Source organism: Xyrauchen texanus, chromosome 12, assembly GCF_025860055.1.
Source record: "Xyrauchen texanus isolate HMW12.3.18 chromosome 12, RBS_HiC_50CHRs, whole genome shotgun sequence".
Classification (NCBI taxonomy): Eukaryota; Metazoa; Chordata; class Actinopteri; order Cypriniformes; family Catostomidae; genus Xyrauchen; species Xyrauchen texanus.
In genome coordinates, this window is record NC_068287.1 from 27,001,297 (window position 1) to 27,020,309 (window position 19,013).

At 43.1% G+C, this 19,013-nt stretch overlaps 1 protein-coding gene across 1 annotated transcript; it reads right to left on the reverse strand.

The window, feature by feature from the left end:
- Nucleotides 1-914: 914 nt before the first annotated feature.
- On the reverse strand, nucleotides 915-15,755 carry LOC127652869 (splicing factor, arginine/serine-rich 19-like). The gene is given in 11 exon segments (XM_052139284.1): nucleotides 915-2,221; nucleotides 2,326-2,454; nucleotides 2,582-2,887; nucleotides 3,005-3,087; nucleotides 8,267-8,358; nucleotides 8,360-11,852; nucleotides 11,933-12,033; nucleotides 14,034-14,110; nucleotides 14,643-14,765; nucleotides 14,954-15,007; nucleotides 15,590-15,755. Coding segments are annotated over 11 exon segments (4,623 nt in total). The 5' UTR covers nucleotides 15,596-15,755; the 3' UTR covers nucleotides 915-2,062.
- Between the last annotated feature and the right edge of the window lie 3,258 nt (nucleotides 15,756-19,013).

The following is a 19,013-nucleotide window of genomic DNA, read 5'->3' on the forward strand; positions in this document are numbered from 1 at the left end:
ATTTTATTTAATCTGTCTTGAGGTTATATTTCCGCATAGCAAGTTATGCTGGTTTGACTGAAGTCGTGTTTACCAGCCCCAAAAAGCAAATTATGGTCGGGTCTTTAGTTGCCATCTGACATTTGATTCGAACTTTTGCCAGTCTTTATTATAGGTATTTGCTAATAGATAGGCTACCTTTAAACGCTGACTGCAGTGAAGTTAGTGTTTGCAGTCAGTGGAGATCATTGGAAAATACAAATCTTAATTATAATTGTGGCAGTACTGAAAAAATGTAGACCTGGACTGTCCACGCTCTGTCCTCCCGACCTGATTTCAATGCAGCTTTTACTCTCAAGCAGCGTTGGGTAAATTACTCAAAATAGTAATTTTTATCAAATTACTGAATAATAAATCTAAAAAGTAATCACGTTATTAATTATTTGACATAAGTTACTTTCTAAATGACTTTTCCAAGAACAGTTTTTGGTTTTCCACTCAAATTAAAAATGTCTATATTTTCACATCATTCATTTTCACACACCCTTCTGCTGTCACAGTAACGCTAACAGACATTTTCATGAATTCATATTTTAAATGTATAATACATACTACTTTAGCGCAAGTAATGTACTTAAGTGAATGAGTCAGTAACAGTAATTTGATTACAATAATTTAAAATAAAATGTATTACATTACTTTTTTGACTAAATAGTCATTAAATTACAGTAACTAATTACTTTGTAATAACACTGCTCTCAAGCCAGACACATTTTGAGCAATGGAAGGACAGTCTCTCACACTAGTGAGACTAGAACGACAAGACCGAAAATAACTATCCCAATGGCTACATTGCAAAGATATGTCAATTTGTTTATTACGATATACCTGAGATCACTCTGTTGTTAAGTATACCATCATGGTGGTGTCATTTGTTGTAAACAGTCCACGGTGTTATGTTTATTTGTATTCTTGTAACACTATAGTGTCTACTACCCTACAACTATGAGCAATGAAAGAAACCGCAATGTCCTACTGTATCTAACAAAAATTCTAGTTAATAACAGATCTGGGAAAGACAAAACGCTGGACCATGATTTCCTCTAAAATTAGGAGAAAACACAGTCCCATATATTGTTCAACTACCACTAAAAGTCTTTGAAAATAAATAAATGATTTGGTTAAGAACAGTCACACTTTTTCATTTGGAAGTCAGGGCACAACTTTATCTCTTAAGTGACCCTCAAAATCACTAGTTTTCTTCAGTACAAATAAAATCCAAAATGCATGCATTTACCTCCAACATTCAAATACACACTGTAGTCTTTTGCTGATTAAATTATATTATGTGAAATTTTGACTTGGGAAAACAAATTCTCTAGCTAGGTGATGACATTTTGTCAGCTTAAAATTCAGTTGCCTAGAATTGAAGTTTAAAATAAAACATCAAACACCAATCTTTTGCATCTATATACACATTCACTGTTCCTTCAGAGATGGAACTGATGGTACATACTGTACATATTCTCCATTCCACAGCTATCTCAAAATTTGTGTAGGTGAAAGAGTATTTAAAGTGCCCAAGTAGCACACTTGGACAATTGGTCTTTGAAACGATGAGCAAATACAGGTTGCACTCACACTTATAAAGAAAAACACATGGGGTTAAGTCAGCATTCTATTCTTAATTCTTTCATTCCTTTACTCGCATACAAAATCCAACTCCATAGTAATAAATGCATAAGCTAGCTGACTATTTAAAATGTACACTCTTCTCAGAAAGGGAGAGAGGAAGAAAGTACACCTGTGTAGTGAACCTAAAGTAAGTAAAGGTTGATTAAAGAGAGGTTTATCTCTTCCTCACGAGTGTATGCTTTCAACATTTTCAGTATTCTTTATATCATACCACATTTATCTATCCATACAAATTTATAGCAAGACAAGAAAGAGAGAGAAGTGTAGAGTACAGAAGTTTACATTATGTCACCACATAAGGAGTAACATACCAGGATAACAAACGACTGTCACTCATTATATTTGGTGGGCCCAACCAGATGAAAAGAAATAAAAAGTCTTTATACAATCATGTTGATGAATGCATTGAGGCAGACTCTCTGTCCTCTTTTTCCTCCTCGTCCATCTTGCGACCATGCTTTCTGAAATACTTGTACCTCTGGACATAAAGTTTGACCAGGTTACTCACTTTAACTGGGTTGATCTCACCTGTTCGGCTGTGACAAATCTGTGAGGTACAAGTCAGATTTAGTCATACTGATGGACTTTAAAAACACTTTTCATATATTTCATATTTTTATGTCTACAAATAAATCTTGAAACCATCTTTACCTTGTGCACAGCTTTTCTTAAGATATCCTTGTATTCGCCTTTGTTAATGTCTTTGCGTTGGTAGTATGGCTTGATGGCCAATTTGACTTCCTCTACTGCCCTCTCCTGGGTGTGCAGCTTTTTCATATACTAATTAAAAGCAAATAATTTAGAATGAAATGTTACAGATGTTATAAAAGTATACAGCAGGAGCTCTGTGCCTGAGGGATGTGTGTGTGTGTGTGTGTGAGAGAGAAGTTAAACTATGTGTAGATACCTTGTCAGGGTCTTTACTTTCATTGTCCCAGCCTGATTCACTTGAGCCCTCTGTCGCACCTAACATTCCATCTGGCAATGGAGAAGGTGGAGTTTGAGCACAGCCTCCACCCATTGAAAGTCCAGGGTGCAAGTGTGATGGAGGGGTTTTGGTGCAGCCAACCAATGGGACAGAGCTGTGGAGAATAAACTGTGCAGGAGTGGGTCCTGGAGGTGGAGCATTTGATGGAGGAGGAGGAGGAACTTGTGATGACACAGACGAGGATAATGGAGCATGTGACTGGTTCTGATTAGCCTGTGAGAGAATCTGTGCAAAATAAACGTGTAGAATTTTACATCACTAAATTGATGAATAAATAGTTAAATCTTTATAATAATAATAAAAATAATAATTGTTGTAATTACTGTATACCAAAAAGTTTACCTGACTTGTGGCCTGGATGAACTCTTGTGCTTTGGCTCTGCTGGCTATATTGGCCTCTTCCATTTTGAAAAGGAGGGCTGTCACTTAAAAAGGTTTACTCGTCAGTCATTTAGCAGCAGTACATTGTCAATAATCCCACTATAATGATGAGTTATTGTCGTGCCGGAATTATTGTAATTACAAGTTGGAAACTCAGAGATTCAACTCAGAGCAGCACACAAGGTAATGATTACATAATAAAGTAGCATATTGAACAGAAATTCACTACCTTTAACAAATGAGACAATTGGTTCTTTTTACATGACAATACGACTGTCAAGCTTTCATAGAAATGTCTCGGTTATTTAAGTAACCTCCTTTCCCTGATGGAGGGAACGAGACGTTGTGTCGATGAGTTGACACTAGGGGTCGCTCCTGCGGAGCCCAGACATCTCTGATCTTGAGAAAAGGCCAATGGAAATTGGCGTGTGGAATTTGCATGCCACTCCCATAAAAGGAGTGATGCTGCAAACACACATCAGGTATCGCACTCAGGAGCCGAGCCAAAGACCTGGCCATTTCAGTGGTTGGTTCAGTGTTGTGGCAGGAGGGACACAGCATCTTGTTCACTCCATCAGGGAACGGAGGTTACATCAGTAACCGAGGCACTCCCTATCTGTCACTCACTCGACGTTGTGTCGATGAGTTGACACTAGGGGTCCCAATGGAAAATGCCACAACAGCTGAACCGAGTTACGCAGACTGGCGGTGCGAGATGGGCAGACCTCTGTGTGCCTCATAGCCAGCACAGCAAGCCATCGCATAACTACCCCCAACACACTGGCAGGCATGAAGCAGTCCCCTGCACCTAGGGGAACGGCTAACTGCTCAGAAGTATGAGGACTGGCTGGCCCAGCCATGGCCTTCTCTCTATTGTTCTCCCCAAAAAAGGAACAAAATAGTTTGGCTGGGGGCCAAATATATGGTCCAAGCTGGGGGGTGTCCCTCCAAAGAGGAGGCCACACCCAGCCCTGAGGGAATATACATCACACAGGGTTGTCAAGGGGGACAACCAGCACATGTGGAGCACTTTCCTCAGTACAGGGGCCTGGGTGACACCTGTACTGCGGAGGCAGCAAGCCTCTCTGAAGACTCAACGGCCGCTAGGCTAGGGAGGAAGAATGTCCAGGGTTCACACTTACTGCGAACGCAACTGGGGAAAGAGTGCAAGTCTTCGCCTAAAGGGAAGGGAAAGGTGCTATGCACAAGCGATACACCCGGCCAGCTGACCCGAACTTACCTGTTTGTGTCACCTGGTAACACACGGAATGAAACTGGCTCAACCCTGAGGTTATAGAACCTTGCAAAGGTTTTAGGTGTTGCCCAGCCCGTGGCTCTACATATGTCTGCTAGAGAGGCACCGTGGGACAACGCCCAAGAAGCCGCAATACCCCTGGTAGAATGGGCTCGTAGGCCAGCAGCATAGTGATGGCATTGACGACCCAGTGGGCGATCTTTTTCAATTAAATAAAATTTTATTTGTAAAGCGCCTTTCACAACACACATCGTTTCAAAGCAGCTTTACAGAAGATCAGCATCAACAGACGATAAATCTGTAATAACTATAAAGTCGATGAATCATCATTGTGTAATTAGATAAAATACGATTCTTAATCATGTTTAAAAATAATTAAGTAATAATTGTATTAATAACCCCAGTGAGCAGGCGACTGTGGCAAGAAACACAAAACTCCACAAGATGCAGTTCAATGGATAAAAATAACCTTGGGAGAAACCAGATTCACTGTGGGGGCCAGTTCCCCTCTGGCTAACATCATGAATATAATGTAAATTTTACTTATGTATAGTTAAAATCATGGTTTAAAATTATTAAACTAAGTAAGTGTTGAGGGTCACACTTACTTCAGCTTCCGCGCTGCAGACAAAGAGCTGCTCGGAGCTTCTAAAGCTCTGCGTGCGATCCAAGTAGATGCGAAGAGCACGCACCGGACACAGCAACGCCAAGGCTGGGTCTGCCTCCTCCTGGGGCAGCCCTTGCAGGTTCACCATCTGATCCCTAAAAGGGATCGTGGGAACCTTGGGCACGTAGCCCGGTCAGGGGTCTCATGATGACTCTAGGCACAGTTCGCTGACGGAGAACGCCTGCATGTCTCCTACCCTCTTGATGGAGGTGAGCGCCATCAGGAGGGCCGTCTTCAGAGAGAGTGTCTTTAGCTCTGCTGACTCAAGGGGCTCAAAGGGAGCTCCCCGAAAGGACCACAGAGAGGTCCCACGAGGGAACGAGGCACGGCCTGGGGCGGTTTAACCTCCTCGCGCCTCTCAGGAACCTGATGATCAAATCGTGCTTCCCTAAATACTTACAGTCCACTGCATCGTGATGTGCCGATATGGCGGCTACATACACTTTCAAGGTGGAGGGGGACAGCCTTCCCTCCAACTTTTCCGGCAGAAAGGAAAGCACTGATCCAACTGCGCATCTCTGGGGGTCTTCACCTCAAGAAGAGCACCACTGAGAAAACAGACGCCACTTCAGGCCGTAAAGGCGCCTCATTGAGGGGGCCCTCGTCTGAGTGATCATGTCTACCACCGTGGGTGGTAGGCCACTTAGGTCTTCCACGTCCCGTCCAAGGGCCAGACATGGAGATTCCAGAGGTCCGGTCGCGGGTCCCAGAAGGTGCCCCGTCCCTGAGAAAGAAGGTCCTTCCTCAGGGGAATTCGCCAGGGAGGGGGGCTGTCGCAAGGAGCATGAGGTCTGAGAACCAAATCCGGGTGGGCCAATAAGGGGCCACTAGGAGGATCTGCTCCCCGTCCTCCCTGACTTTGCACAGACGTCTGTGCAAGTAGGCTCACTAGGGGAAACGCATACTTGCGCAGCCCCAGGGGACACCTGTGTGCCAAGGCATCTGAGCAGAGGGGAGCCTCGGCCAGAGAGTACCACAGTGGGCAATGGGAGGATTCTGGGGAAGCGAACAGGTCTACCTGTGCTTGGCTGAATCGACTTCAGATCAGCTGGACCGCCTGAGGGTGGAGTCTCCACTCATCCCTGGGCGTAACCTGCCGCGACAGTGTGTCCACTGTGCTGTTGAGGTGTCCTGGGATATGAGTGGCTCGCAGCGACTTGAGCCGGTGCTGAATCCAAAGGAGGAGACGGCGGGAGAGCCGCGACATACAGCTAGAGCGTAGGCCGCCTTGGTGGTTGATATACGCCACCGTCGCTGTGTTGTCTATCCGGAGCTACACGTGCTTGCCCTGAGGAGGCTTTTGCCATTGATCCGGGGCAAGTAGTACCACCAGCAACTCGAGGCAGTTGATGTGCCAACTTAGTCACGGGCCGGTCCAAGGGCTGGCGACTGAGTGCCCGTTGCATACGTCACCCCAGCCCCGTTGGGAGGCATCTGTCGTAACCACGACGTGCCTGGAGACCTGGCCTAGGGGAATTTCTGCCCGTAGGAACGCGAGGTCTAACCATGGGCTGAGAAAACGGCAGCAAGCCTGCGTGACAAGGACGCGGTGTGTGTCGTAGCACCATGCTCGTCTCTTGACTCAGGTCTGTAGCCAGTGCTGAAGTGGTCTCATATGCATCAACCCAAGTGGTGTGACCATCGCTGAGGATGCCATATGCCCCAGGAGCCTCTGAAAGTATTTCAGTGGGACCAACGTGTCTGTCTGAACACACGTGCTCGTTGGCGAGGTGCGCCCAACTCCATACCGAGAAAAGGGATGTACCCAAGCTCCGTGTGAGAGGGACCAAGGGGACTACAGCATCAGATGTACCAGCGGGCGGGCCTCGCGACGGGGCGGAGCCCGGGGTGCTAAGTCTAGAGACATCGAAACACTTACCTGGCTCCTTGTGACCGCTCCTGGAACAGCCTGGGACGGGGAGGAAGATTTTTGTCCTCGTGGCCCATGGAGAACGTCAGCTCGGGGCGGACTTGTGCCACGGCTGGGTGCATAGAAGCGGAAGGTATGGTTCCAGGGCATCGTACAGGCCGAAGGTAACCGGTGGCATGCGGCAAAGTTTTTTTTTTAAAGAAACAAGGATTCTCCACATGACCCTCCGGCAGCTTACCAGCTCCCATAGTGCAGTTTCCTGAGTCCCGGAGCTGCCCGTCTCAGGGGCGCTTTGAAGCCTTCTTGGGGTTCTTGGCGGCCGGCTGTGAGTCGGGTGGTGTCGCAGTCCTGCGGGTGGCTCTGCACCGGGTGCGGCCCAGAGGAGTGAGCTGTGGCAGGGCTGGTGTCGTGTTGGCACCGCAGGTGGGCAACCTGGGCGATGAGCAGATGAAGTGAGGGGGCTGTGGCTCCACCTGGGCAGGATATGCTGTATGGCCTCTGTCTGCTTCCTCAAACAGCCCAACCTGGGAGATGTGGGCTTCAAGGAAACGCACCTTGTCAGCATCTCGCAACTTGACCAGGTTGAGCCAGAGGTGGCATTCCTGGACCACCAGGGTGGACATCGCCTGCCCGAGAGCCACGCCGTGACCTTCGTTGCCTGGAGGGTGAAGTCCTCTTGCATTAGACCTGGTCAGGACTACCCTCGTGTAGTTCTTGGAGTGCCTTGGCATGCAAGGCGGAGGCGGCGTGTCCAGCGGCACAGTAGACCTTAGCCATCAGGGACAAAGTCAGCCTACAGGCCCTGGACAGGAGCCTCGGATGGTTCCACCTGGCGCATTGGCGGCGCAATGCAGGCACAAGTGTGCCGCAACCGCTTGATTCATCCGGGGAATCGCCGAGTAGCCCCATGCCACCCCGCCATCGAGGGTAGTGAGAGCTGAGGAGCTCATGGATCGCGTGCGGACAGTGAAAGGTGCCTGCCAAGAGCGCGTGTGCTCATCATGCACCTCCGGGAATAAAGGAACGGGGGCGGAGCGTGGCAGTGAGCGGCGCTCTGGCCAATCGTCGAGCCGCGAGGGTTTGGGGGGGCGGAGTATTCCACTCCAGCCCGACACTCAAGATCAGAGATGTCTGGGCTCTGCAGGAGCAACCCTATTGTCAACTCATCGACACTACGTCGAGTGAGTGACAGATAGGGAATCTTACGAGTTTTCAACTTGTATTTACGAGTCTATCTTTTAACAAATCGAAATCTCATAATTATGGTAATTCCGACATGATGTGAACAAAACATAAGTTCACTAAGTGCCACCTAATTGCTCCTTAAAGCAAAGTGCCTGTTATTGTTGAAATTCCTTATAATCTTCTATATAATCTACAAATATACTTTGTGTTGAAGTTTATATCGGAGGGTATGCATTTAAAACTTACATGCTAAAACACCTCCAGCAGTGCAGTCCACTCCAGTTTGAAGACTCCATGGTAATGGCAGAGCGGATGGGGCTGGGGGTGGAGGTGGTGGCCTTGTTTATTGAAGATGAGGACACTGAAGAAGAGGATGATGAAGAGGGGTCATTTACCAGAGGAGCACTGGAATGAGAGAGGGAAGCAGACACCAAAGCTGATGAAGAAGTGGAGCAAGGTGGTGATGCCTTCTGATCATCTGGTAGGAGAGGTTTAGCATTGGAAGTGGACAGTGATATGCTTTCCCCCCTGATCTGTGATGACAGCAGGCTGGGAGGGCTGGGTGGGGACTTTGAGGACGTGAGAGATAAGGTTTTGGATTGACCAGGGCACTCCTCAGAAAGGAATGATGGCTCTGGCGTCTTGCAGCTACTATCAACAGTTTGAGAATCTGGGGATGACTCTCTAGTGTCTCGGGATGGAAGTAAAGACAACGGGGATGTGTGTGGCGGTGAGGAGGATGGCAGAAGGATACTTGCTGAAGAGGAAGTGGAAGATGAAGATGATGATGGAGTGGGGCATGGGAGAGCTGAAGGAGGACTAGATGGCTTGGATCCAACCCCTATCAATGGCTGCATTTCTGCTGGTACTCCCACCCAACCACTACCAAACGTACTAGAATTACTATTACAGCTTTTAACATCACTTCCATCCACAGCTAGCCCTTTCTCTCTGGGCCTCTTCCCAGGTCTCCTTCGACGCTTTGTTGCCAATGAAGATGTAGGCGAAGAGGCAGATGAGGAAGTGGATGTAGCAGAGCTTGGTTTGGCTTTTTTTGACTTAAGTCTACTTGGATTGGTTGAAGATGGAGGCCCAAGGATGTTGCATTGTTTCCCCATTTTGCTGAAGTCTTTGCCTCTCCCTGGAAGAGCCAGAGTCTCCGAGCAGGGCTTTAGAAATGGTGAGCGGCTCTCATTGTCCCGGCGGAACACCACAGCAATGGATCCACCAACAACTGAGGGCCCTGACACTCCACTAACAACCCCACCAGATCCAAGAAGGTCAATTCCCAGCTTCCCCGAGTTACCTGTGGTGCTGCTAACACCCTCTCGGACCAGGACAGACACTTTAGACTGCAGCTTACCCTTTCTGCTACTACCACCAAGCTTCTTGGACCTGCCAGATCGCCCAGAATCCTTCTTCCCTGTTTTGTTTTTACCAGTTTTCCGTCCCCGTTTTGCAGTGGATAAGGATGTTGTAGGTTGAAGGGATGTGGTGTTGCCAGAGGATGCAGAGAGAGGTGGTGAGAGAGATGAAAGGAGGCTTTTACTTGTGGCTTTCGGTCTATGAGAAGAGGAAGAGGAGGTGGATTCAGACTGACCAACTTTCTTGCCAGATCTTGATTTCTTCTTCAAATAATGTTCGCTGGCCTTGGGAGCTGTGGATTTCATTTTGAAGCTATGTAGAGGGGGCTCAGGAGGAGGAGGAAGCAATGGTGAGTCCTCTAGTGAGGGGTAGTCTGAATCCAGAGCTTCACCATCCAAAGAGAGCATGTCTGCCTCAGGCTGGTCTGATTCATATCCAAGATAATGAGGGCTGAGGGAGGTAGGTCGAGACCTACTCATTTGCTCCTCTTCCTTTCTCTCCTCATCATCTGATCGTCTCCTTTGTTTCTTATTCCTCTTACTGTGTTTGTCTGAGCTCAGGGAGCGGCTGTGGGAGCGGCGCTGGCTATGGGGTGGTGAACCTGGTACTGTGGTGGTGGTTGTAGTGGTGGTAACAGTGATGGTACGTTTGATGGCAAAAAGATCAGATCCATTGAGATCCTGAATGGACGGTGGTACAACAGGTCTACTGTCTCTTCTCCTGTCCCCGTTTCTATCCCTCACCATTTCTTTCTCTCTGTCTCTCCTGTCACTGCTTCCCCTGCTCCTCCTTGGACTCCCTCTTTCTCTACTGCTTGACCATCTGGTATTTTCATCCTGATCTCTATTTCGTCCATCTCTTCTTCTAGGGTCTCTGTCCCGTTCATCTCGCCACCTTTCTCTATCCCAGTCTCTTTCTTGATTCCTGTCTCTCGCTCGCTCCTTTTTTTTGTCTCTGTCTCTTTCTTTGTGGTGGTCTTCAGAGTGGCTGGACCATGATCTGCGACTGTGTGTTTGGTCACAGGCATTCTGAGAGTGGGAGCGAGGTGAATGTTCTGGAGTACTCTGACGTTTCTTTTTCCTCTTGCTACTATCACTTCTGCTGCTTCTACCTCTGTCCCTATCCTTTTCTTTGTTCTCTCTTCCGGTTCTCTTTTCATGGTCCCTCTCTTTTCTCCCTGTTCTCCCACCACCTGACTCATTCACCTCTTTCCTTTTTTTCCTCTTTTCCTTTTCTACCCTTTCCTCTTTCCGCTTACGTTTATCCCTGTCCTTTGAACTCTTGGAGGATTTGCGACTCCTTCCTTTAACAGGGGATAAGGGTGGAGAAGAGGGAAAAGAAGGAGAGGGCACGGGCAAAACAGGGGTAGGTGGAGGTGATATGGATGCTGAGGAAGGGCAAGATCTGAACCTTTCTTTACGCCTGCTCGTCAATTTTCGTCTCAGATCTCCCAGACCTACAGAAACCACTGGTTCCCGCTCCCATTCTTCATCAGCACGGACAGAAACAAACCCATCACCCTCTAAGATCCGTAAGATCCTCTCTGGTTTTGGACAGCTCCCCTGAAGGTAAGAGGGGCTGCTTGAGGAGGGAAGCAAAACCTCCCTTCTTCTTTCAACCACCCGTTCTCTTCCTCTTTCATTGGCACCCACTATCTCTCCTTCCTCTATCTCAGAGTGCTCAGAGTCTGTTCTCTTTTCTCTTAGCGTTTTTCCTTGTTCTCTCACTCCACCCTTGATGGATTGCTTACTATTAAGCTCTAAATTTACATTATTGAACATGCAAGATGGAGTGACAATTTCTGTTGAATCTGGAGGACCCCCCTCTAATCCAGCAGATTCCCCCATTTCCAATGTTCTTTCACCTTTCATAACATTGCCTTCACTATTATTGCTGCTTCCTCCCTCGTTCTCCCCATCCATAAAAAATTTTTCCTCCTCCGTTTCAGAGGCAGGAGAACCAGTAGGATCAAAAGGATCATACTTGTCAACTTCTTCCTCCTCGTCCTCAGTGGATGCCTGTTCTCTCTCCCCCTCCGTTGGGTGAAAAGGATCGTAAATGTCATTCTCTACATCCTCACTTTGTCCATCATTGCAAGGATGTGTGGCTGATGCAGATGTGTGGAATGGAGGATTAGAAGGTGGCGGTGGCACAGGCAGTGATGATGGCACAAGAGAGGAAGAAGTGGATGATACAAAGTCTCCAGTTCCTTTGCTGGCCCTGCTGTCTCCAGCATGACCTCTGCACTCATCCTCACGGTAGTTTGCACCCATTCCACCAGGAGAGGATGATGAGGGGGAAGAGGAGGGGGAAGACGGAGACGATGAAGGAGATGATGGTGAGTTGGAAGGTGATGAGGAGAGAGGGCTTTTGGCAGTCTTTATGACCCTCTGAGTGGTTGTGAGGGAAAAGGGCGGTTTCATCTGTCCCAAGGGTTGAATTAGACGTGAACACCATCTGGAAGAGCCTGAAGGCAAAAAAAAAAAACCAATATGTAGAACCTTTCTTTATCCTTGCCGATGACAGAATGAGAAAATGTCCACTTACCTGGCTTCTGGTAGCCAATATTGGGGGTAATAGACGTCAACAAAGCAAGACATGAGCCATCCTCTACTCTCATTTCTGCTGTTAGCTCCACATCAAAGTCACTAAAGTAGAGAAAATACTGTAGTACAACTGTTCAAAGAGTATGTGTAAAACTCTTAAATTACATTGTTTAATAATACATGGTCAGTAACAGCCTTAACACACCTGATAAATGAAGAATAACAAATCTACTTTTAATACTATGCATAAAATTTTGGACAGGACATTTGCTACTCACTTTACAGCGTTTCCCCTATATGCATTCAGGAGTGGCGCTGTTCCGCTGCTGAATTAAGAGCACCGCTATTATCTATTGACATTTCATATGGTTCATTAATATCCATGAAGGAACGTAACACTTGCCAGCATCAATCAGTTGCGTGCTTATATTGAGTGCAGTCAAATGGGACACCATATACACACACATATTCACAGTAATGTCATCGTTGTTTGGGAGTGTGTACATACACACCTTAGAAGCAGAAGACCTGACATGATAACTCTTCTAGTGGAAAGTCTTTTACTTTGGTAACTTCTTTGGCAAAGGTAGTACAAATATTGGGCCCTAGACTGCGACTAAATGGTCGCATCTTGCAATATTTTTTCCCCGCCGGTGAGATTTAAGTATTTTTAGAGGTCACACTACAAAGTCGCAACTACAAAGTTTGTCAACTCTTGTTGATTATGCGAGACGCGTCTGTTTTTTGTATTGAGAAAAACAGAACAACACTAGCCACTACCCAGATCAGATATCAGTAGGCTCAATGAACAGAGCAGCTCCAGCGCAGAGCAGTCTAACCCACGCAACGCAAATCATTATAAACAGCGCTGTGAGAAGCGTGGCACGAGACGCAAAACTCATTTGAATTTGGCTGTGGAAAAACCCCATAAAAACCCTTAGTGTCTCTTACCTTGGTGATTTAACAAGTTTTAAACCATGTTTAACGGCACACCGTTATAAACAACACAGACCAGAATATAAATTATAAAGCTGTACAATCCACACATCACCACCCTTACAAAATTGTATGTTGGATTTACCATAGTAATACATACTGTGTTAACAAAAGCATTTTGGCATATGTGCAATGTGTTATATTCATACTAAATATTTGTATATTATTTATATAGTCCTATTAAATAATACATTTCTGTTACAATTATGTCAGTTTCAAAAAGTTTCTATTTTGTTGTAATAGTTTCTAATTTTATAACAAAAATGCCATCATTTGTTTTGTTGAAGTTACTTACTAACGTAGAAGGAGCCATGCTTGGTCTTACCAATGACTACCTGTGATCTAGTTACAAATATCACTTAAAACTATAGACACTAATTGAGGAACAATGGCAACTTTTCATAATTAATATGGACCAAGCAATCAGTTTTTCTTCGGTGTAAAATCTGTTCTAGAATCTGCTCTTTGATTGTAGGAAATTCAAAGAGATGACTGTACTTAATCAGTAGGATCGTGCACAGAATATTTCAATTTAGCCCTGTATAAATTATTTAGGCCTATATATAAATAAATCTTTTTACAGATATTACTGTTGCATCAAGTCAAAATCAATGGTATTCCGTCTAATGTGCATTTCAGGGACAAAACAATATAAAATATATAATAATGTCACAAATTTTTATTAGTTTCTATCATTCATTATTATTTGATTTTTTTAAATTAAGGACATAATTATTTTCTTTTCCCACTGTTGCTACCAAATCAGGTGCTGGTGCCACCATCTGTAGAACTTGGTGGCACCAGTGCCACCGCTCTCATATGTTAGTCTGGAGACCTGTGTTGACATGTATGTTCTTTTAGATTATATTTTCTTTCTATTTTCTATTGGTGTTTATGTTTAATAAAAATAGCGAAAGTGATTTTCTGAGTGCTTCAAGTACCAAAAATAACCCATCTATAATGATTCTAAGGTAATTTTAAGCTATTATGTAAATACGGGTCCGGCCTTGCAGGCTCGTGGACGTGCACACAGCAGCACCACTGCTGAAAAAAAATCCTAGGGGATACACTGAACTTTATTTATGATCTTATTGCCAAGAACCTACCAGTCCAGGTACTGAGGATGTGAACTGAGATGAGGCACAAAGAATACAGGCTCAGAGGAAGTAACAACAGCAGCACCCTACAAAAGTACAAAACATATGACATGGCCCAAGGTTCAACTCAGGTTACAGGGATTCAGAATGCGTAAATTATATAGACAAGGCACAAAACGAGACCGTAATAATGAGTTTAACCCAAACACCTAAGAATGCATCATGAAAGCGAAGAAATATTATATAAATTTACTATTCTGTAGTAAATTGTAATAATTATAATGAATATTAATAATATAATATATCATTAATAATAATAATAATAATAATAATAATAATAATGTAGTACTATATATCAATAAAACTTGACTCGGTTCCAAAAACATAATTCGCTAGTTTGTGTACATGAGAGATACTATTACAATGTGATTTTAGACATTTTTGTTCTTTTAGTTGTAATATCTTAGCAGCAGCAATATATGACATTAGAATGTCTATCATAACGCAGTTCTAATCACAACTGCAATATCTGTCAAAATAATCACAACATGACAGTTCTGGCCAAATCGTGCAACCCTACTCACAAGTACACAAATAACTTAAATCATTTTACTTTACCAGTTCACTAGGCTCATCCTCTGAAGTCTCTCCATTTCCTTGGAAACATCTTAAGCCAACTATCCTTTTGTCTACTTTAGACTCTATTTCCTCCTCTTCATCTGGACATTGTTCAGTCTGTGACTAAAACAATATAGAAGTTACAAGGTAAAGGGCATAAAGAGTTTTCAGCAGAGAGCACAGTGCATTTAGCTAACAGAATCTCATTATCTAAAAAATATAGGACTATATTTGACAACCCATTCCAACCAAACCCAACTTGGTCCAACAGCATCAAGTACAGCTGGGAATCTACCGCCATGACCACTTACATTGGCTGGCACGACTTCTGCTTCATCATTGTTATCCTGTCCATCTGTTCCCATCTAGAGACAATATACAGCACATAAGTATTAGGCCTATATTATAACCACATATCCTAGCGATCTAAAACACCAGATCTACATCCCTCATAAAGGTGCACATGCTTTCAAATGTTAAACAAATCTGAATGATCTGGGAAAACTACTTATGTACCAAATTTCTTTCCATAACCCGAGGAAGACTCAAGGAAACCTGCTCACTTGAGTAAACTGAAGAGAAGACTTAATCTCTATTGACACTCAATGCCGAATCTTCGATTCTAGACACAATGGCAACACTGATAGTGAGCACTGGATACAATAATCGGAGATGCTACAGCTATCTAATCAATACTAACTACTACGGGTACGCAGCAGCACTGTCTGCCTACCTATGTGCTCACTTTTAAACTTGTATGAAATAATAGAAATACTCTACGCTGAAAAACAACTACTAGTCTCGTGCTTAATGCATTTTGTATTATTAGTATAATTTCTTTTTTAAGCAACATGCACGCACTAGCTGCCATAATCTATTGCCAACAATTTGTCGTCCACAGCGGTTAGCTGGCTGGCTAAGTTAGACATGCTATTAGAATCGTTTACCTTCATAGTGAAGAGAGGAGCCAACCGGTAAATCCCAAAGCTGAGAACCCGATAAAAGCCTTTGATGTGTTTTTGTAAACTTTAAAACGGCATGAAACATTTTTTCTTTTAAGAACACAATAAGAGGCCCATCCCATTCGATTCCACCATTTTGCTTCCACCTCTGTGAATCTGCCGGCACGGGCTTATGGGAAATGTTGTTTTTCAAGAGAAGTCGTCTTGTACTGCTGTGATGAGATGATGCAGATACTAGTGTTGGGTTCAAGTCCACCTTAGTCGAGTCCGAGTCAAGTCCGAGTCTTTAAACAATCGAGTCCAAAAGCAGCAGAGTCAGACTCAAGGCCGAGTCCATAACAGGCAGAATCGAGTCTGAGTGAGTCCAAAAGCGGCAGAGTCTGACTAAAGACTGAGTCTGAGTCGAGTCCGAGTCTTAATTAATCTGAATTAAAATTGTAACATTTACAATCAACATCAATATTTTAAGCTTATTTTAAACTTCACAACTAAGAAAAACAGTTTGTCAATATAAATGTAACAAAAACAACACTGTTGCATTTCTTATATATTTTTCAAAGTGGTTTCAGAATAAAAGCATATGCTTTATGTGTATGAAGACAAAACTGTCCTTCAACACACTTCTTATTGCATTCTATTGACATTTCAGTTATTTGTTGATTTTCCCCTCCACTCAAACATACATCAAAGAATGTGAAAGCTGCGTTAGTCATAATCAGAGTTATTATTGTTTAAAATTTTAATTACGTTTTATTGCTACTCGATTTAATTTAGTTTTATGTGAAATGATCCCTATCTAAAGAAATAATAGTCTATGTTGAGATTTCTTTCTGAATCTTTTTTCTCTATCTGACTGATTTGGGAAAATACAGTGCATACAAATGAGTCTTTCTGAGAAGTTACATCGATTTGTCTGCAAATGCTATATGAATAGTATATGTATTAATGACCGGGCCATTGGGGCCAGTGCCCATGGGCCCTTGACTACCAGGGGCCCGGGGGGCCCTGGGATCCAAGGTCTGGCAGCCCATCAACTTTGAAAACAAATGTTTATATATGCTTCAATATGTGGCCCCCACAGCTGTCAGCTTATACAAGGTCCCCTCAACAGGGCCCTGTGACGATGAGGGCCCCCAGCCCGCTTATAGGACCCTTTTGCCTTTCTGTTCTAAATAAAATATTTCTGAGCCACTCTTTTCAATTTTTTTATTGACTATTGTTTCATAATTTAGGCAGTATACTTTAGGGTTAAGCTTTATGATTTGTATGAAAACAAAAACATCTATTATACTATTCATTACAATAAGTGCATTTCTCCAGTATTACAAAAAATAACTGGGCTTAGGTGGTTGGGGAAAAAAGATAATGATATTTTGTGTGGTATAAAAGCACTGACCTAGAAATGTAAGTTTGTCGAGACAAACTATAATGTTGGTTTCACAAAACCTTGCCTGAATGTTTAAAGTAATTTTAAATGCTTGAAGTTAGACATTTTTACAGGTCTTACAGTAAGAAAAAGAAAGAAAGAAAGAAAAGAGCATATTAAAACAGATTAAAGGGCTTGTGTGAAAGTTTTGACCGCTGAAATTTGAAATCATGAACATTCAAAAACAGTCTCTTAGATCATTTCAAAATTCTGTTAATATAATCTTCTCTAAGGGTTTACATGATTCCTTCATAGAACATTTCGGTGGGAGAATAATAGGGTCATTGCAAACATGAGCCCCACACCTTTCGAAGCTCTCACATTGGAGGGTACAGTGTTCTTGATTTTAAGTTTTTAACCACGATGAAACCGCAATAAAATTTTTGGTAATATGTTTTTTTTTTTTTGTGGCATTTGTGAGCCTAAACAGAAAAGTTAAACCACAGTTACCACACAATTAATTATGGTTACTACTACAATATAACTGTAGTAAAACCATGGTTTTAGCACACACACACACACACACACACAAAAACGTGGTTACTACAATATTAGTTCAGTAAAACAGTGGTTAACAATTTTTTCAACATGTTTTCCTTAAGTTATATTCCTCTGTCACATGTGATCTAATTAAAGGAAACAGATTTCTTGGATGTTTGTAAACCACTTTTTAACTGTAAACATGCCTATTGTATAACATTTCACATAATCCTTCATTGATTCCTGTACATAAATAGACCTAGTGCAATAGCTGATTGACAGCCTAGTCTCAATAATTCAGTCTTTTTATTTTATCACATCCCAATACCATCCCAACACTGCAGTGCTTAAGTAATGGAGAATTTCTTTATTCAGGTGTAGCATATGCTGTAGACTCTCTCTATGTGTTACGGTAATCCTCTAGGTCAAAGTATCACAGTCAGTGGCATAGCCAGGTTGTTAGATATTATTTTTTGACTTCAAATATATGTTTACAAAATATATATATATTTTTTTTTTAACTGATGAAATGAAAAAAATTCTGCTTTCTGAAAGTGTGAAAGAACTATTTCAATGTGCAGCCTTTCTGTTGCTAAGGAAATTTTGGAGAAAAAATAATAATTTGGGCGAAAAATTGGCACATCCATTTTTTTTGAGGCCCACCCAAAAGTAATTTCCAGTAGGCCTATATGCCCTTGGTCACAGTACAAATGACAGCACTGCTGTACAATGCCTCTCTTCTCAACGCCTCTGGCAGAGGTCTCAGCTTTGCCTCTCTCTCTGCTCTGCACAGACTTAACGTCAAACTGAAGACTAACTGATAACCCATAGGTGCAATCAAACGTAATGTGACATTTTTGGCTATTGATTAGTTATCATTATTTCATAATTATTATTACATAATAATTTTATTGTATTTGATATGTTATATTATGGTATCATAATATTGTATAAATAATTATTATATTTATAAATTCCTTCCCTGTCTTTTCATTTAATTGGATGATTGTATTAATAGTTTTTCACTTGTTGCTGCTTGAACTTTAATGAGGGGAACACGCTCTCTCCTTAATATTATTATTAAGGTGTGTTGCGTAAAAGCCATTAAATCGTTCTAATTTGCTATGTGTGCAGCTAGCATTTCATCATACACTATGGCCTTTCATCCTCAATGTTAATCAACGGAGAGCTGGAGAATGTCATGCTCATGTGCAGCTAGCATTCAACGATGGCCTGAGGGGCTTGTTTGCCTTTGCCTCTGAGCCAATCAAAAGCTTTGATCATATGTATGTCAAGCTGTTGACATGAGCTTCGGAAGTTAACTCTCTTGACTGCAGACCTGCGTACAAGTGAACTTCATTAAGTTTTAAAAGCAAAGTTTTCTTGCGTTTCTTGCAATGTGCTGTTGGTTGGATTAGATAGAGTGCACGTTCATCATTTCAATGTATCACAACTGTCATGTTGTGGTTTGTATTCGATTACAGTGACTGATAAATATTGGAA